This window comes from Dryobates pubescens, chromosome 12 (genome assembly GCF_014839835.1).
Source record: "Dryobates pubescens isolate bDryPub1 chromosome 12, bDryPub1.pri, whole genome shotgun sequence".
In the NCBI taxonomy this organism is placed as follows: Eukaryota; Metazoa; Chordata; class Aves; order Piciformes; family Picidae; genus Dryobates; species Dryobates pubescens.
In genome coordinates, this window is record NC_071623.1 from 4,532,285 (window position 1) to 4,547,876 (window position 15,592).

The following is a 15,592-nucleotide window of genomic DNA, read 5'->3' on the forward strand; positions in this document are numbered from 1 at the left end:
ACAGAGGGGCTTTGAGCACAGAGGCACTGCCCTGCCGCCCCAGAGGGGCTTTGGGCACAGAGGCGCTGCCCTGCCGCCCCAGAGGGGCTTTGGGCACAGAGGCGCTGCCCTGCCGCCAGAGAGGGGCTTTGGGCACAGAGGCACTGCCCTGCCGCCACAGAGGGGCTTTGGGCACCGCGGCGCTGCCCTGCCGCCCCAGAGGGGCTTTGGGCACAGAGGCACTGCCCTGCCGCCACAGAGGGGCTTTGGGCACGGCGGCTCTGCCCTGCCGCCCCAGAGGGGCTTTGGGCACAGAGGCACTGCCCTGCCGCCCCAGAGGGGCTTTGGGCACGGCGGCGCTGCCCTGCCGCCCCAGAGGGGCTTTGGGCACAGAGGCACTGCCCTGCTGCCCCAGAGGGGCTTTGGGCACAGAGGCACTGCCCTGCCGCCCCAGAGGGGCTTTGGGCACCGCGGCGCTGCCCTGCCGCCACAGAGGGGCTTTGGGCACCGCGGCGCTGCCCTGCCGCCCCAGAGGGGCTTTGGGCACAGAGGCACTGCCCTGCCGCCCCAGAGGGGCTTTGGGCACAGAGGCACTGCCCTGCCGCCCCAGAGGGCTGCTCTGCTCTCTCTGAGCGGGCACACAGCTGCTGGTGGCAGGCAGGACGAAGAGGCTGTGCCTACTCCTGGGCAGGGGGCACACAGCCTGTGCTGCTCCACCTCTGAGGAGCCTGGCAGCAGCTCCCGAGCCCAAGGCAGAACCAGCAGCCAGCCTCGGCTGGAGCTGCAGCAGTGGGGGCTTCGCTGCTCTTCCTCGGCAGGGAGGAGGCAGGGCAGGTGTCTGGCAGATTCATTCCCATTACCCAGTGGATATAGGCAGCAGGTGCCCAGCATGGGCTCCCTACCCACTGCCTCCCACTCAGGACCTCTGTCTCAGAGGGAAAGAAGCAAGGGCGAGGGGGGAGGTGGCTTGCACCCAGCTCAGCCTCTCAGCCACGTCCCAGCAACCTCCCAGAGCAGGGAGAGGTTTGCACAGCCATGGCTGGAAGGTGGGGGCAGTGCCTTGGACAACTGATGTGTAGCCCTGCTGTCCTGAGACAGGCTGCTGTGCTCCCTGGATTTCATAGCTGCTGCCTCTGCACAGCTGCTTCTTGCTCCAAGGCGTGCCCAGGCTGCTGCCTGCTTCTCCATTCGAAGCACTGCTTGGCACTGCCAAGGGGCAAGTGCCCCAGGGGCAGGGGCAAGCCCCAGAGATCAGGGGATGTGTAAGGATGCTGTCCATTGCCCGAAGCATCTGGAAACCAAAGTGGGTTTGCAAGGTTCCAGGGAAAGCTCTGAAGCTGAGTGGTGCCTGAGGCAGGCAGATGAGAGTGCAAATTGGCAGCTCGATTGAGTGAGAGCACCACGAAGTGTCCTTGCTGATGGCCACAGCAACGTCAAGACAAAGAGGGAAGGAGGAGGAGAGGGAACCACTTGGTGACATTCTGTAGTCCTTACACTTTGCTCCCTGCCCCAGCAGGGAAGGAGAAGGCACTGCCCCTGTGGCACACAGCCCCTCACCCAGGCAGCCTCTGCTTCCCATCACAGGTGGCACTGAGGGTCCCACTTTGGTTTCCAGCACCTACACTTCAGCATCTGCAGTGCCCTTTAGCTACACTATCACAGGGAGCATTAGTCCAAAGTCTGACATTCCTGCTGGCCCACAGCTGATAAAAGCCACAGGCTGTAATAGGTAGCAATCAGAATCTAAAGGGCAGGAGAGAGGCAGAAGCTGATAAGAGCTGATGCCAGGGCACTCCAAGCTGCTGGGCACGGTGCCTTCTATTTAGCCACTGCTGCAGCTAAGCAGATGCCTCCACAGCTTCAGACAGCCACTGCTAAGGGAAAGGGCAACCCAGCAGCCAGGGGGAGGGCACAGCAGCAACATCAAACTTTCCTTTTTTTTCCTAATCTTAAGCCAAACTCAGTTCCTTAAGCCAAGCTGACTGAAGACAGAGCTGAATCTGTGCTAGCAAGGAGCAATATCCAGGGAAAGAGCAAATGCATCGTGCTAAGGGCAGGCACAGTGCTGAACACAGCAGTGAGCACAGGAACACCTCTGTGCTGGCAGCACTGCCCACACCAGGGGATCACTGAATGGGTTGGCTTGGAAGGGAGCTCCAAAGCTCCTCCATTCCAACCCCCTGCACCCAGCAGGGACATCCTCCACCAGAGCAGGTTGCTCACAGCCTTCTCCAGCCTCACCTCGAACAGCTCCAGGGATCACAGAATGGTTTGGGTTGGAAGGGAGCTCCAAAGCTCCTCCATTCCAACCCCCTGCACCCAGCAGGGACATCCTCCACCAGAGCAGGTTGCTCACAGCCTTCTCCAGCCTCACCTTGAAGGTCTCCAGGGACGAGACCTCAGCTCCCTCCCTGGGCAACCTGTTGCAGTGTGGCAGCAGCCTCCAGCACAGAGTGAGCAGCAGCTTGAAGTGGTTAGCTTTCCTTAAAGCAAGTGCCAGAAGAGCTTGAGCAAGGGCTTCAGCAGCTGCCCACAGTTTGTAGCCTTCCTTAAACTAAGGCTGTAAATGAGAGCTCCTGATTTCATCAGCAGCCCCAGCCTGGGGCTGGTACAATGCTGAGGGCTCTGCCATGACCAATGCAGCCCCAGCTGAAGAAGAGCAGGGCAGAGTGCCCACAGCCTGCAGCACTCTTAGTGTGGAGCTAATGACTGACAGTGCAAACAGCTGATGCATGAGTCCTGCTCACTGCAGCCCAGACATCAGTTCCTTCTCTGAAGTAGGCTGGAGAGAGTCCAGCAGAGAGCTATGAGGATGACTGGAGGGGGGGGGGCCTGGAACATCTCTGTTGGGAAGAAAGGTGGAGAGCCCTGGGGCTGTGTGGAGAGGAGAAGGCTGAGAGGGGATCTGATCAATGTCTACCAATAGCTGAGGGCTGGGGGTCAGGAGGCAGCTGCCAGGCTCTGCTTGGTGGTGCCCAGTGCCAGGCCAAGGAGCAGCAGGGAGAAGCTGGAGCCCAGGAAGTGCCACCTCAAGAGGAGGAGACACTTGTGTGTGGTGAGGCTGCTGGAGCCCTGGAGCAGGCTGGCCAGAGAGGCTGTGGAGTCTCCTTGTGTGGAGGCATTGCAAAGCCAGCTGGATGTGTTGCTGTGGGAGCTGCCCTGGGGGCTCCTGCTCTGGCAGGGGGCTGGGGCTGGCTGCTCTCTGGAGCTCGTTCCAACCCCTCCCATTCTGACTCTGTGCTGTCTCACAGAACATGTTCACTCGAGGTTTGCTGATGCCCAAATCCTGACTTCAAACCACTAAACCAAGGCTCCCAGTCCTGGCAGGGGGCTGGATGGATGATCTCTGGAGGTCCCTTCCAGCCCCTAAATGTACTGTGACACTGTGTAATTGAATTTTCTCTCCTCCTCTCTTTTCTCCAGCACAGCTCTCCAAGAGGAGGCAGCCGAGTGTGGGGCACCCTGTGTTCCTTTGTCACTGCCACGGCACAAATGTACCTGCAGGCAGCCCCTGCTGATGGATTGAGGAGGAGGTGCAGCCTGCACTGCTTGTTTCTCACTTCCCTGTTTATTATCAGCTTGTCTGGTGGCAGATGGTTCGGAGCAAGAAAGCAGCAAGAGGTCCAGGAAACATCTCCAGCAGCTCCCCAGGGGCTAAAAGCTGTGGGGGTACAGTGTGCAGGCTCTGGAGGGGAGGCTTTATCAGACCCAGGTGCTCTTTGTTTTCTAACAGGATGCTGCTGCACACAGAGGCTGGGGAACAGATTCCTGCCTGCTGTGGCACTGTGCCCTCTGTGAGCCCTGGGCTGTGGCCCCTGCTGCCGAGGGAGAGCTGAGCCTAACCCCAGTGCTGCCTGCACAGCCCCTGCTGCCGAGGGAGAGCTGAGCCTAACCCCAGTGCTGCCTGCACAGCCCCTGCTGCCGAGGGAGAGCTGAGCCTAACCCCAGTGCTGCCTGCACAGCCCCTGCTGCCGAGGGAGAGCTGAGCCTAACCCCAGTGCTGCCTGCACAGCCCCTGCTGCCGAGGGAGAGCTGAGCCTAACCCCAGTGCTGCCTGCACAGCCCCTGCTGCCGAGGGAGAGCTGAGCCTAACCCCAGTGCTGCCTGCACAGCCCCTGCTGCCGAGGGAGAGCTGAGCCTAACCCCAGTGCTGACTGCACAGCCCCTGCTGCCGAGGGAGAGCTGAGCCTAACCCCAGTGCTGCCTGCACAGCCCCTGCTGGGGGTGATGCTTGCCTGCTCAGGCAGCATTTGCTTCCCCCCAGGCACTTTCTGTCAGCAAGGTGCATGCTGTGGGTGAACCCCACACCACCAGGGGCAGGAAATGCTGTCAGAGAGCTGTGAAGGCATTATGCAGCTGATGGTTAAGCTGGGGGGAAGGCAGTGGCTGAATGCTTCCCACCAGACCCAGCCCATGTCACACCAGGGTTCCTTCAGAGGCTTTCCCTCTGTTTGCAAACTGCTGCCCAGTGCCAGGGGTTGAATTGAACCTTCCCTTGGGCCTTGAGAGGTCAGGCCTCTGGAGTGTGTATGGAGGGGTGTGAGCACACAGGATCAGATAGGATCAAACAGGATCTGGTTTAGTAGTCATGAGGTGGCAGGTTGAACTTGATGATCTCTGAGGTCTTTTCCAACCTTATTGATTCCATGGTGAAAGAGGATCAGATATGGTCAGCCCCTGGAGTGTGTATGAAGTGTGAGCAGGTATGGCCATACTGTGGAGTATGTGTGGAGTAGGTATGGACTATGATCAGCCCCTAAAGGCTCTGGAGCCCTCAGCACAGGAAGGACATGGACCTGATGGAGCAGGTCCAGAGGAGGCCATGAAGATGATCAGGGGATGGAGAACCTCTGCTGTGAGGACAGGCTGAGGGAGCTGGGGCTGTGCAGCCTGCAGAAGAGAAGGCTCCAGGCAGACCTCAGAGCTGCCTGCCAGGAGCTGAAGGCATCCTGCAGGAAGGCTGCAGAGGGACTGTGCCTAAAGGCCTGCAGGGACAGCAGCAGGGGCAAGGGTTTGAAAGGAGAGCAGAGCAGATGGAGATTGGCTGTGAGGAACAAGTTCTGCCCCAGGAGGCTGCTGCCACACTGCCACAGGTTGCCCAGGGAGGGAGCTGAGGCTCCATGGCTGGAGCTGTTGAAGGTGAGGCTGGAGAAGGCTGTGAGCAACCTGCTCTGCTGGAGGATGTCCCTGCTGGGGGCAGGGGGTTGGATGGAGGCCCTTTGGAGCTCCCTTCCAACCCAACCCATTGCATGATTCTATGCTTGGCCTTGTCTCACCTTTCAGGGAGCCTCCTTTCAGCCCTATCCAGTATGCCAAGAGCTAACAGCCACTCAGGCTGGAGCTCCAGGCTGCTCTTGCCCTGCCAAGGTGTTCTCAGCACAGCCTGTCCTGGGCTCTTGCAGAGGTGCTGCAGCTGCCTTGTGGTCACTCTGCAGGGCAGCCTCCTGTCACAGCATGAGAATAGAATAGAATAGAATGGGATGGGATGGAATGGAATGGAATGGAATGGAACAGAATAACCAGGACAGGCAAAGGTGCTCAATACAGCAGAAGTGCTGAAGGAGGTGTACCCTGGGAGGAAAAAGCCACCTCTGTCCCCTGCAGGACACTGGATGTGGCTTCACAGGCAGCTTCTCCCCTGCCCCTGCTGGTGAGGAGTCTGATGGAGCCTCCCTGAGCAGTGACTGCCTCCACACATGCCCTTGGGAATGGGAGGGCTGATGCTCAGCTGCTGTCTGCAGTGCAGGGGCAGCTAGGGGGGACTGCAGACCCCAGGCTTGGCTTCACTGCAGCTCCAGACACAAGCAAGTCCCTCCTGCAGGGGCCCAGCCCCCAGGAACCAGCCAGGACTTTATTCATGGGGTAAATGGGGATGGAGCAGGGCACAGATGGCACAGATGGGATGGATGGATGGCTGCAAACTGCTTCAACAGTGCACTCTGGGCTCTGCCACCATGGCCTCAGCTCCCAGCCACACACAGAGCTCTGGCTGGGCTCTGGCACCATGGCCTCAGCTCCCAGCCACACACAGAGCTCTGGCTGGGCTCTGCCACCATGGCCTCAGCTCCCAGCCACACACAGAGCTCTGGCTGGGCTCTGCCACCATGGCCTCAGCTCCCAGCCACACACAGAGCTCTGGCTGGGCTCTGCCACCATGGCCTCAGCTCCCAGCCACACAGAGAGCTCTGGATGGGCTCTGCCACCATGGCCTCAGCTCCCAGCCACACACAGAGCTCTGGCTGGGCTCTGCCACCATGGCCTCAGCTCCCAGCCACACACAGAGCTCTGGCTGGGCTCTGCCACCATGGCCTCAGCTCCCAGCCACACACAGAGCTCTGGCTGGGCTCTGCCACCATGGCCTCAGCTCCCAGCCACACACAGAGCTCTGGCTGGGCTCTGCCACCATGGCCTCAGCTCCCAGCCACACACAGAGCTCTGGATGGGCTCTGCCACCATGGCCTCAGCTCCCAGCCACACACAGAGCTCTGGCTGGGCTCTGCCACCATGGCCTCAGCTCCCAGCCACACACAGAGCTCTGGATGGGCTCTGCCACCATGGCCTCAGCTCCCAGCCACACACAGAGCGCTGGCTGGGCTCTGCCACCATGGCCTCAGCTCCCAGCCACACACAGAGCTCTGGCTGGGCTCTGCCACCATGGCCTCAGCTCCCAGCCACACACAGAGCTCTGGCTGGGCTCTGCCACCATGGCCTCAGGTCCCAGCCACACACAGAGCTCTGGCTGGGCTCTGGCACCATGGCCTCAGCTCCCAGCCACACACAGAGCTCTGGCTGGGCTCTGCCACCATGGCCTCAGCTCCCAGCCACACACAGAGCTCTGGCTGGGCTCTGCCACCATGGCCTCAGCTCCCAGCCACACACAGAGCTCTGGCTGGGCTCTGCCACCATGGCCTCAGCTCCCAGCCACACACAGAGCTCTGGCTGGGCTCTGCCACCATGGCCTCAGCTCCCAGTCACACACAGAGCTCTGGATGGGCTCTGCCACCATGGCCTCAGCTGCCAGCCACACACAGAGCTCTGGCTGGGCTGTGGTGTGTGCACCACCCATAGGTTGTCCTGCAGACTGGGGGCACCCAGGCCAGCAGTTGCTGTGTGTGGCACTGAAGCTCTCCTAAAGCTGTCCAGCTGCTGGAGGTTCAGCTGGCCTCAGGCTGGCTGTGTCTTGGACCCCTACTTACACTCACTATTAACACCCAGAAGGAAGGATGTGTTTGTTCTGGGCAAGGAGCTGGAGAGTGCCCTCCTGGCTCTGCTGAGAGCTGGGCTGCCAGCCACAGGCTGCACCTGGGGAAGGTTTGCTCTGGGCTGCCACTTTTCACTGCACCAGATCTCAGACTTCCACAGCTCCTGGTTTCCAGGCCATGCCATCTGTGACTCTGACTGCCCAGTGCAGGACTGACACCAGACCTTTGCTAGCCCTGCAGCTGCTTCCCCCCTGCTCTCCCAGCTGTGGGGAGTGGGAGCTGGCTTCTCTTCCCCCTCAGGAATGACAATTTCCATGCACTGATCACTCTCCCACCCCGAGAGGTATTGATCATCAGCAAACAGAGGTCATTTCACGGGGGACCTTTGGCATGTGGCAAAGAGCTGATGCCACTCCCTGCTGGGCACTCCGCAGGCAGGCACTTCCCACACTCCTGCCAGGGCACAACCAGCACTGGGCACACTGAAATCAGCACTGCAAACCGAGTGCCTGGCACCGGGGCAGGCTTCAGCCCTCCTTCTGCCGCACATCTTCTGCAGCTCTCCAAGGGGTACCCCCCGAGCTCTTCTCGGTGGCTTTGCCCCCCGGCGGGAGCTTCGCGCCGGAGCTTCGGGCGTGCTGGCGGCGGGAGGCTCTCTCCAGGGACAGGCGGTGGAAGGACAGGCTTCTTCTCTTCGGGTTCGAGGGCCAGGAGCAGTGAGAAGGCAGGGGCGGCAGCAGGCAGCGCTGGCAGCTCTCAGAGGGGTGTGAAGCGCTCCTCCTCCGCCGCGAAGCCCCCGTTCAGGCGGCCGCCCTTCCCCTCCAGCGCCTCGCAGGGGATCCCGTTCTCCACCGCCACCTCAGCCTTCTCCTCCGCTGCCTCGGCCTGCCGGGGCTCCTTCCTCCTTCTGCGAACAAGAGAGAGGAAATCATCTCACTCTGCTGACCTGCAGCACTCCACCAGCATGCCACAGACACAGCTGCTCGTTCCCCCGTGGCTTAGCAGGGGGCACGTCCTGAGAGGCGTCCTCTGGGCATCCCTCTGCCGCTGGCAACAGACCTCGGCACAAGGGAGGGTTGGGAGCCTTGGGTGAGTGCTTTGAGGCCAGGAATGGGCATCAGAAAACCTCGAGTGATCATGTTCTGTGATACAGCACAGAGTCACAGAGTGCCAGGGGCTGGGAGGGAGCTCCAGAGAGCAGCCAGGCCAAGCCCCCTGCCAGAGCAGGAGCCCCCAGGGCAGCTCCCACAGCAACACATCCAGCTGGCTTTGCAATGCCTCCACACAAGGAGACTCCACAGCCTCTCTGGCCAGCCTGCTCCAGCCCTCTGCCACCCTCCCAGCCAAAAAGCTTTCCCTCCTCTTCCCCTGCCACCTCCTCTGCTCCAGCTGCCACCCAGTGCCCCTTGGGCTGGCCTTGCACAGCCCTCAGCAGAGCCTGGCTGCCTCCTCCCCACACTGCCCTGCACATCTTCAGCCCCAGCACTGAGGGCAGCCCTCAGGCTCCTCTGCTCCCAGCTCCAAGCCCCAGCTGCCTCAGCCTGGCCTCACAGGGACATCTTCCACTGCCTGCAGCAGCCTGGGGGCTCTGGAGTGGACTCTCTGAAGCAGTTCCCTGAGGGGCCCAGACCTGGACACAGTGCTCTGGTGTTCCTTCAGCTCCAGATCTATTCTGACCTTGAACTCCTCCAGTTCACAGGTGGAGAACCTGCTGTACTCTACAGCCTGCAGCATCAGCACCTCCAGAGGATAAGAAACTCAAAGGTCAGCTCCACTGCTTCTCCTGCCCCACCACAGGCACTGTAAGCATCTGAGTCAGGCAGTCCTGGCAGCCTGGCTGCTATTAACAGCACTATCAGCACTCATCACATCTGAGTGGCCTTTGGCAGATCCTTGGCATAGCAGACTTGCTAAAAATAAACACAGGGGGTAGCAGTGGAGACCTCTGAGCTCTGGCTGCTCTGCAGCGGGGGGAGGAGTGCTCCTCAGTGCCCAAACTGTGGGGGCAGAGCATGGAGGAAGACACAAAGAAGCAGGTTCAGAAGAAATGAGAGGAGGAAGAGATGTGTGGAACTCGTTGCCACAGGGATTCAGAGAAGCTAAACATCTCTGTGAGTGGAGGAGAGGGAAAACAAACCAACACAGGGAGGCCAAATCCAGCTCAGCAAGGTCCCAGCTGCACTGGAGAGCAGCAGAGGGAGCACTGTGGGTGCTCACTGTGCCTGCACTCTGCACAGGGCAGGGGGTTGTTGAGGAGAGGAGAGGAGAGGAGAGGATAAGATAGGATAGGATAGGATAGGATAGGATAGGATAGGATAGGATAGGATAGGATAGGATAGGATAGGATAGGATAGAGAAGAGAAGAGAAGAGAAGAGAAGAGAAGAGAAGAGAAGAGAAGAGAAGAGAAGAGAAGAGAAGAGAAGAGAAGAGAAGAGAAGAGAAGAGAAGAGAAGAGAAGAGAAGAGAAGAGAAGAGAATTAACCAGGTTAGAAAAGACCTTTGAGATCATCCAGTCCAACCTATCACTCAACACCATCTCATCAACTAAACCATGGCACCAAACACCTCATCCAGTCTCCTCCTAAACACCTCCAGGGATGGGGACTCCACCACCTCCCTGGGCAGCACATTCCCATGGCCAATCTCTCTTGCTGGGAAGAACTTCTTACTAACATCCAGCCTAAACCTCCCCTGGCACAGCTTGAGACTGTGTCCTCTTGTTCTGGGGCTGGCTGCCAGGCAGAAGAGACCAACCCCCACCTGGCTACAACCTCCCTTCAGGGAGTTGCAGACAGCAAGAAGGTCTCCCCTGAGCCTCCTCTTCTGCAGGCTAAGCAACCCCAGCTCCCTCAGCCTCTCCTCACAGGGCTGTGCTCCAGACCCCTCCCCAGCTTTGTTGCCCTTCTCTGGACACCTTCCAGCAGCTCAACATCTTTCCTAACCTGAGGGGCCCAGAACTGGACACAGGACTCAAGGGGTGGCCTCAGCAGTGCTGAGCACAGGGCACAAGGACTTCCCTGAGAAGTCAGCAGCATCCCTGGGGCCAGATCCCACAGTCTGCTAGGCAACAGAGCTGCCCTTCAGCTAGCTCTCCAAGAAGATGGATCAGTGGAGATGCTGAGATCCTTGACAGCCTGGTCACATACTTGGGTGTCTGCAAAAGAGATGAGCACTGCTGAATTCCCTCCTCTGAAGCCTGGCTCTTCTTTGGAGACACTTGTGCATGGTGAGGGTGGCAGAGGGCTGGAGCAGGCTGGCCAGAGAGGCTGTGGAGTCTCCTTGTGTGGAGGCATTGCAAAGCCAGCTGGATGTGTTGCTGTGGGAGCTGCCCTGGGGGCTGCTGCTCTGGCAGGGGGCTTGGCCTGGCTGCTCTCTGGAGCTCCCTTCCAGCCCCTTACATTCTGTTCAAGGTTGTGAGAGGGCTTAAATTATGCACAGGTGCCAAGCACCTGCCCAGACTCTTTCCAGCAGCATCTCTCATCTCTTGTTTGTTGAGTTCTGTGCTTTGAAATCTGAGAAGGAGGTTCCCAAAGCCTGCAGCTCTGAGTGCAGCCTGGGATGAGGGCTTGGGGTGCAGTGCTGAGGGCTCTCTGGGACACCACTCCTCCTGAGGCCTTCCAGCATTGCTTTTCAGGGTGATAAGGGGGCAGGGAGGAAGAGTCTCTGCACCACAGCACTTTTCAGCCATGAATGCTTCGCTGTGCTCTCTTTGGGGATGCACTGCACCAGGCAGTCAGCTCCACAAGGAGACAAGGAGACTCCACAGCCTCTCTGGCCAGCCTGCTCCAGCCCTCTGCCACCCTCCCAGCCAAAAAGCTTTCCCTCCTCTTCCCCTGCCACCTCCTCTGCTCCAGCTGCCACCCAGTGCCCCTTGGGCTGGCCTTGCACAGCCCTGAGCAGAGCCTGGCTGCCTCCTCCCCACACTGCCCTGCACATCTTCAGCCCCAGCACTGAGGGCAGCCCTCAGGCTCCTCTGCTCCAAGCTCCAAGCCCCAGCTGCCTCAGCCTGGCCTCACAGGGACATCTTCCACTGCCTGCAGCAGCTTGGGGGCTCTGGAGTGGACTCTCTGAAGCAGTTCCCTGAGGGGCCCAGACCTGGACACAGTGCTCTGGTGTTCCTTCAGCTCCAGATCTGTTCTGACCTTGAACTGGGAGGTTCTCAAAGCCTGCAGCTCTGAGTGCAGCCTGGGATGAGGGCTTGGGGTGCAGTGCTGAGGGCTCTCTGGGACACCACTCCTCCTTCTCAGGAGCTGTTTTCTCCTGAGGCCTTCCAGCATTGCTTTTCAGGGTGATAAGGGGGCAGGGAGGAAGAGTCTCTGCACCACAGCACTTTTCAGCCATGAATGCTTTGCTGTGCTCTGTGCATCAGGCAGTCAGCTCCACACCCCCCAGCTGGCAGCAGACATCCACCCTGTGGCACTTCTGCTGCTCCTGTGGGACCCTGCTGCTGAGGCCATGGCTTGGTGTTAGCCTAACCTTCGTGGCAGCCTACAGCAGGGAAGAAGCTGAACCTCTGTGGCAGAATCCATCCCTTATGCCCAGCTCTGAGCCAACAGAGCTGGCACCACCCAAACTCCCCCTGCCCTCTGGCTGGCTCCAGCATGCTCACACTAGGCAGGCAGGCAGGCAGAGCCTTACCTGTTCCACCAGTGCCACCACAGGGCACAAGCTGAGAGGACAAGAGAGGAAGTCTCTCCTGGGCTGCTGCCAAACAGCAAGCAGTAGGCTGATGAGGAGCTCTGCTCAGGAAGGGCAAGGTGATGGGTGGGAGGGGACACCACTTGCTGCTCCACTGAGCACCTCCTCTTCAGCAGGGCATGAACCATGAGCACACAGCCACAGAGCCACAGGACAGATCTGCTTGGAAGGGGCCTCCAGGAACCTCCAGCCCAGCCCTTGACCCAGCACTGAACCAGGTCCCTGTGTGCCACACTGCCTGAACACCTCCAGGGAGTCCCCTCCTGAGGCTTCTCAGGCAGCAGCAGCACACCTTGAATGAGCTCCTTTTTCAGCTCAGTTTTGTTAGCTTTTGACACTACTGCCCTGGAAGGGCCACACTCACTGCCAGCCTGCCCCTCTTGGGAGACCTTTGGGTGGGCTGTGAGAGGATCTTCACCTGTGGCACACTAAACCTTGAAACAAAGCTGTTGGAGAGAGTCCTGAGGAGGCCACAAAGGGCTGGAGCAGCTCTGCTGTGAGCACAGGCTGAGGGAGCTGGGGCTGTGCAGCCTGCAGAAGAGAAGGCTCCAGGGGCACCTTCAGAGCTGCCTGCCAGGAGCTGAAGGCATCCTGCAGGAAGGCTGCAGAGGGACTGTGCCCAAAGGCCTGCAGGGACAGCAGCAGGGGCAAGGGTTTGAAAGGAGAGCAGAGCAGATGGAGATTGGCTGTGAGGAACAAGTTCTGCCCCAGGAGGCTGCTGCCACACTGCCACAGGTTGCCCAGGGAGGGAGCTGAGGCTCCATGGCTGGAGCTGTTGAAGGTGAGGCTGGAGAAGGCTGTGAGCAAGCTGCTCTGGTGGAGGATGTCCCTGCTGAGTGCAGGGGGTTGGATGGAGGCCCTTTGGAGCTCCCTTCCAACCCAACCCATTGCATGATTCTATGCTTGGCCTTGTCTCACCTTTCAGGGAGTCTCCTTTCAGCCCCATCCAGTATGCCAAGGGCTAACAGCCACTCAGGCTGGAGCTCCAGGCTGCTCTTGCCCTGCCAAGGTGTTCTCAGCACAGCCTGTCCTGGGCTCTTGCAGAGGTGCTGCAGCGGCAGCCCTGCCTTGTGGTCACTCTGCAGGGCAGCCTCCTGTCACAGCATGAGTGTGCAAGGTGTGAGGGCTCAGGAGTGACAGGACCTGAGGGGCCTGGGCCAGCCTGAGGGAGTGAGAGCCCTTGCAGCAGTGCCTTGAGGCAGCAGGCACAGCACTGCACTGTGCTCCACTGTGGCACTGCAGCAGGGACCTGAAGGGGCTGCAGGAAGGCTGCAGAGGGACTGTGCCCCAAGGCCTGCAGGGACAGCAGCAGGGGCAAGGGTTTGAAAGGAGAGCAGAGCAGATGGAGATTGGCTGTGAGGAACAAGTTCTGCCCCAGGAGGCTGCTGCCACACTGCCACAGGTTGCCCAGGGAGGGAGCTGAGGCTCCATGGCTGGAGCTGTTGAAGGTGAGGCTGGAGAAGGCTGTGAGCAACCTGCTCTGGTGGAGGATGTCCCTGCTGGGGGCAGGGGGTTGGATGGAGGCTCTCTGGAGCTGCCTGCCATGGCTGTGGTCAGTGAAGGGAAGGCCAAGCCCAGCCCAGCTGCTCACCTCCTGCGCTGCCGAATGCCTCCGGCGATGAGGAAAACAATTCCAGCCAGGGTCAGGCAGAGGACAACCCCAAACACGATGAGCCAGACAGGGGTGGAGGGCTCCAGAGGGGGGGCCAGGGTTGAGGTTATCTTCAGGAACTGCAGTGTTCTGTCACTCAGCAGGAAGGCACTGTTGATTCGGTGCCGGTTCATCCTGCAGGGAGGCACCAAGCACAGCTCTTAACCAGCTGGGGACAGCCGAGACAGAGAGAGAAGGACAAGAGGAGGACTTCCCTGCATGGCCTGCAAGGCCCCATGGGGTCCAGCATGGTGCTGGTGGCAGGATAGGATGGGATGGGATGGGATGGGATGGGATGGGATGGGATAGGATAGGATGGGATAGGATAGGATGGGATAGGATAGGATAGGGTAGGATAGGATAGGATAGGATAGGGTAGGATAGGATAGGGTAGGATGGGATAGGATAGGATAGGATAGGATAGGGTAGGGTAGGGTAGGGTAGGGTAGGGTAGGGTAGGGTAGGGTAGGGTAGGGTAGGGTTGGTTAGGATAGGATGGAATGGAATGGAATGGAATGGAATAGAATTAACCAGGTTGGAAAAGACCTTTGAGATTATCCAGTGCAACCTATCACCCAGCACCATCTGATCAACTCAACCATGGCACCAAGTGCCTCAGCCAGGCTCTTCCTAAACACCTCCAGGGATGGGGACTCCACCACCTCCCTGGGCAGCACATCCCAATGGCCAATCTCTCTTGCTGGGAAGAACTTCTTCCTAACATCCAGCCTAAACCTCCCCTGGCACAGCTTGAGACTGTGTCCTCTTGTTCTGGGGCTGGGTGCCTGGCACAAGAGACCAACCCCCACCTGGCTACAGCCTCCCTTCAGGGAGTTGGAGAGAGCAAGAAGGTCTCCCCTGAGCCTCCTCTTCTCCAGGCTAAGCAACCCCAGCTCCCTCAGCCTCTCCTCCCAGGGCTGTGCTCCAGACCCCTCCCCAGCTTTGTTGCCCTTCTCTGGACACCTTCCAGCAGCTCAACATCTTTCCTAACCTGAGGGGCCCAGAACTGGACACAGGACTCAAGGGGTGGCCTGAGCAGTGCTGAGCACAGGGCACAAGGACTTCCCTGCTCCTGCTGGCCACACTCTTCCTGCTGCAGGCCAGGATGCCCTTGGCCTTCTTGGCCCCCTGGGCACACTGCTGGCTCCTGTTCAGCCTACTCTCAACCACTCCCCCCAGGTCCCTTTCTGCCTGGCTGCTCTCAGCCCCTCTGCCCCCAGCCTGCAGCACTGCCTGGGGTTGCTGTGGCCAATGTGCAGAACCTGGAACTTGGATGTGTTCAATCTCCTGCCCTTGGCCTCTGCCCATCTGCCCAGCCTGGCAAGGTCCCTCTGCAGAGCTCTCCTGCCCTCTAACAGATCAACTCCTGCCCCCAGCTTGCTGTCAGCTGCAAACTTACTGCTGATGGACTTTCAGCAGCACAGTGTCCAGAGGAGGCAGGCTGTGGAAAGGCAGAGTTCTGCACTGCTCCTGCAGACTGTGAACCAGGGGTGACCTTCTTGCTCTCTCCAACTCCCTGAAGGGAGGTTGTAGCCAGGTGGGGGTTGGTCTCTTCTCCCAGTCACCCAGCAGCAGAACAAGAGGACACAGTCTCAAGCTGTGCCAGGGGAGGTTTAGGCTGGATGTTAGGAAGAAGTTCTTCCCAGCAAGAGAGATTGGCCCTTGGGATGTGCTGCCCAGGGAGGTGGTGGAGTCCCCATCCCTGGAGGTGTTTAGGAAGAGCCTGGATGAGGCCCTTGGTGCCATGGTTTGGTTGATCAGATGGTGCTGGGTGATAGGTTGGACTGGATGATCTCAAAGCTCTTTTCCAACCTGCTTAATTCTATTCTATTCTATTCTATTCTATTCTATTCTATTCTATTCTATTCTATTCCATTCCATTCCATTCCATTCCATTCCATTCCATTCCATTCCACTCCATTCCACTCCATTCCATTCTACATCTACTCCTGCTGCTGGAGATTTTCTTAGGGCCATGAGGCACAGGATGCAAACTGCTCCAGAAGAATCCAGCTCTGCTGCCAACACAGCCTTCCCTGCAGGATGCAGCCAGGGGGCACC

The 15,592-nt window shown here is 59.3% G+C and overlaps 1 protein-coding gene across 1 annotated transcript in view; it reads right to left on the reverse strand.

Moving 5' to 3' along the window:
* Window positions 1–7,916: 7,916 nt before the first annotated feature.
* Window positions 7,917–15,592, reverse strand: part of CLTRN (collectrin, amino acid transport regulator) — a 30,089-nt gene continuing 22,413 nt past the window's right edge. Inside the window, exons 5-6 of the mRNA XM_054166147.1 lie at window positions 13,472–13,666; window positions 7,917–8,088 (exon numbers count right to left, since the gene is read on the reverse strand). Coding sequence (XP_054022122.1) covers window positions 7,938–8,088; window positions 13,472–13,666 — 346 coding nt within the window. The 3' untranslated portion in view covers window positions 7,917–7,937. The remainder of the gene's footprint in view (window positions 8,089–13,471; window positions 13,667–15,592) is intronic.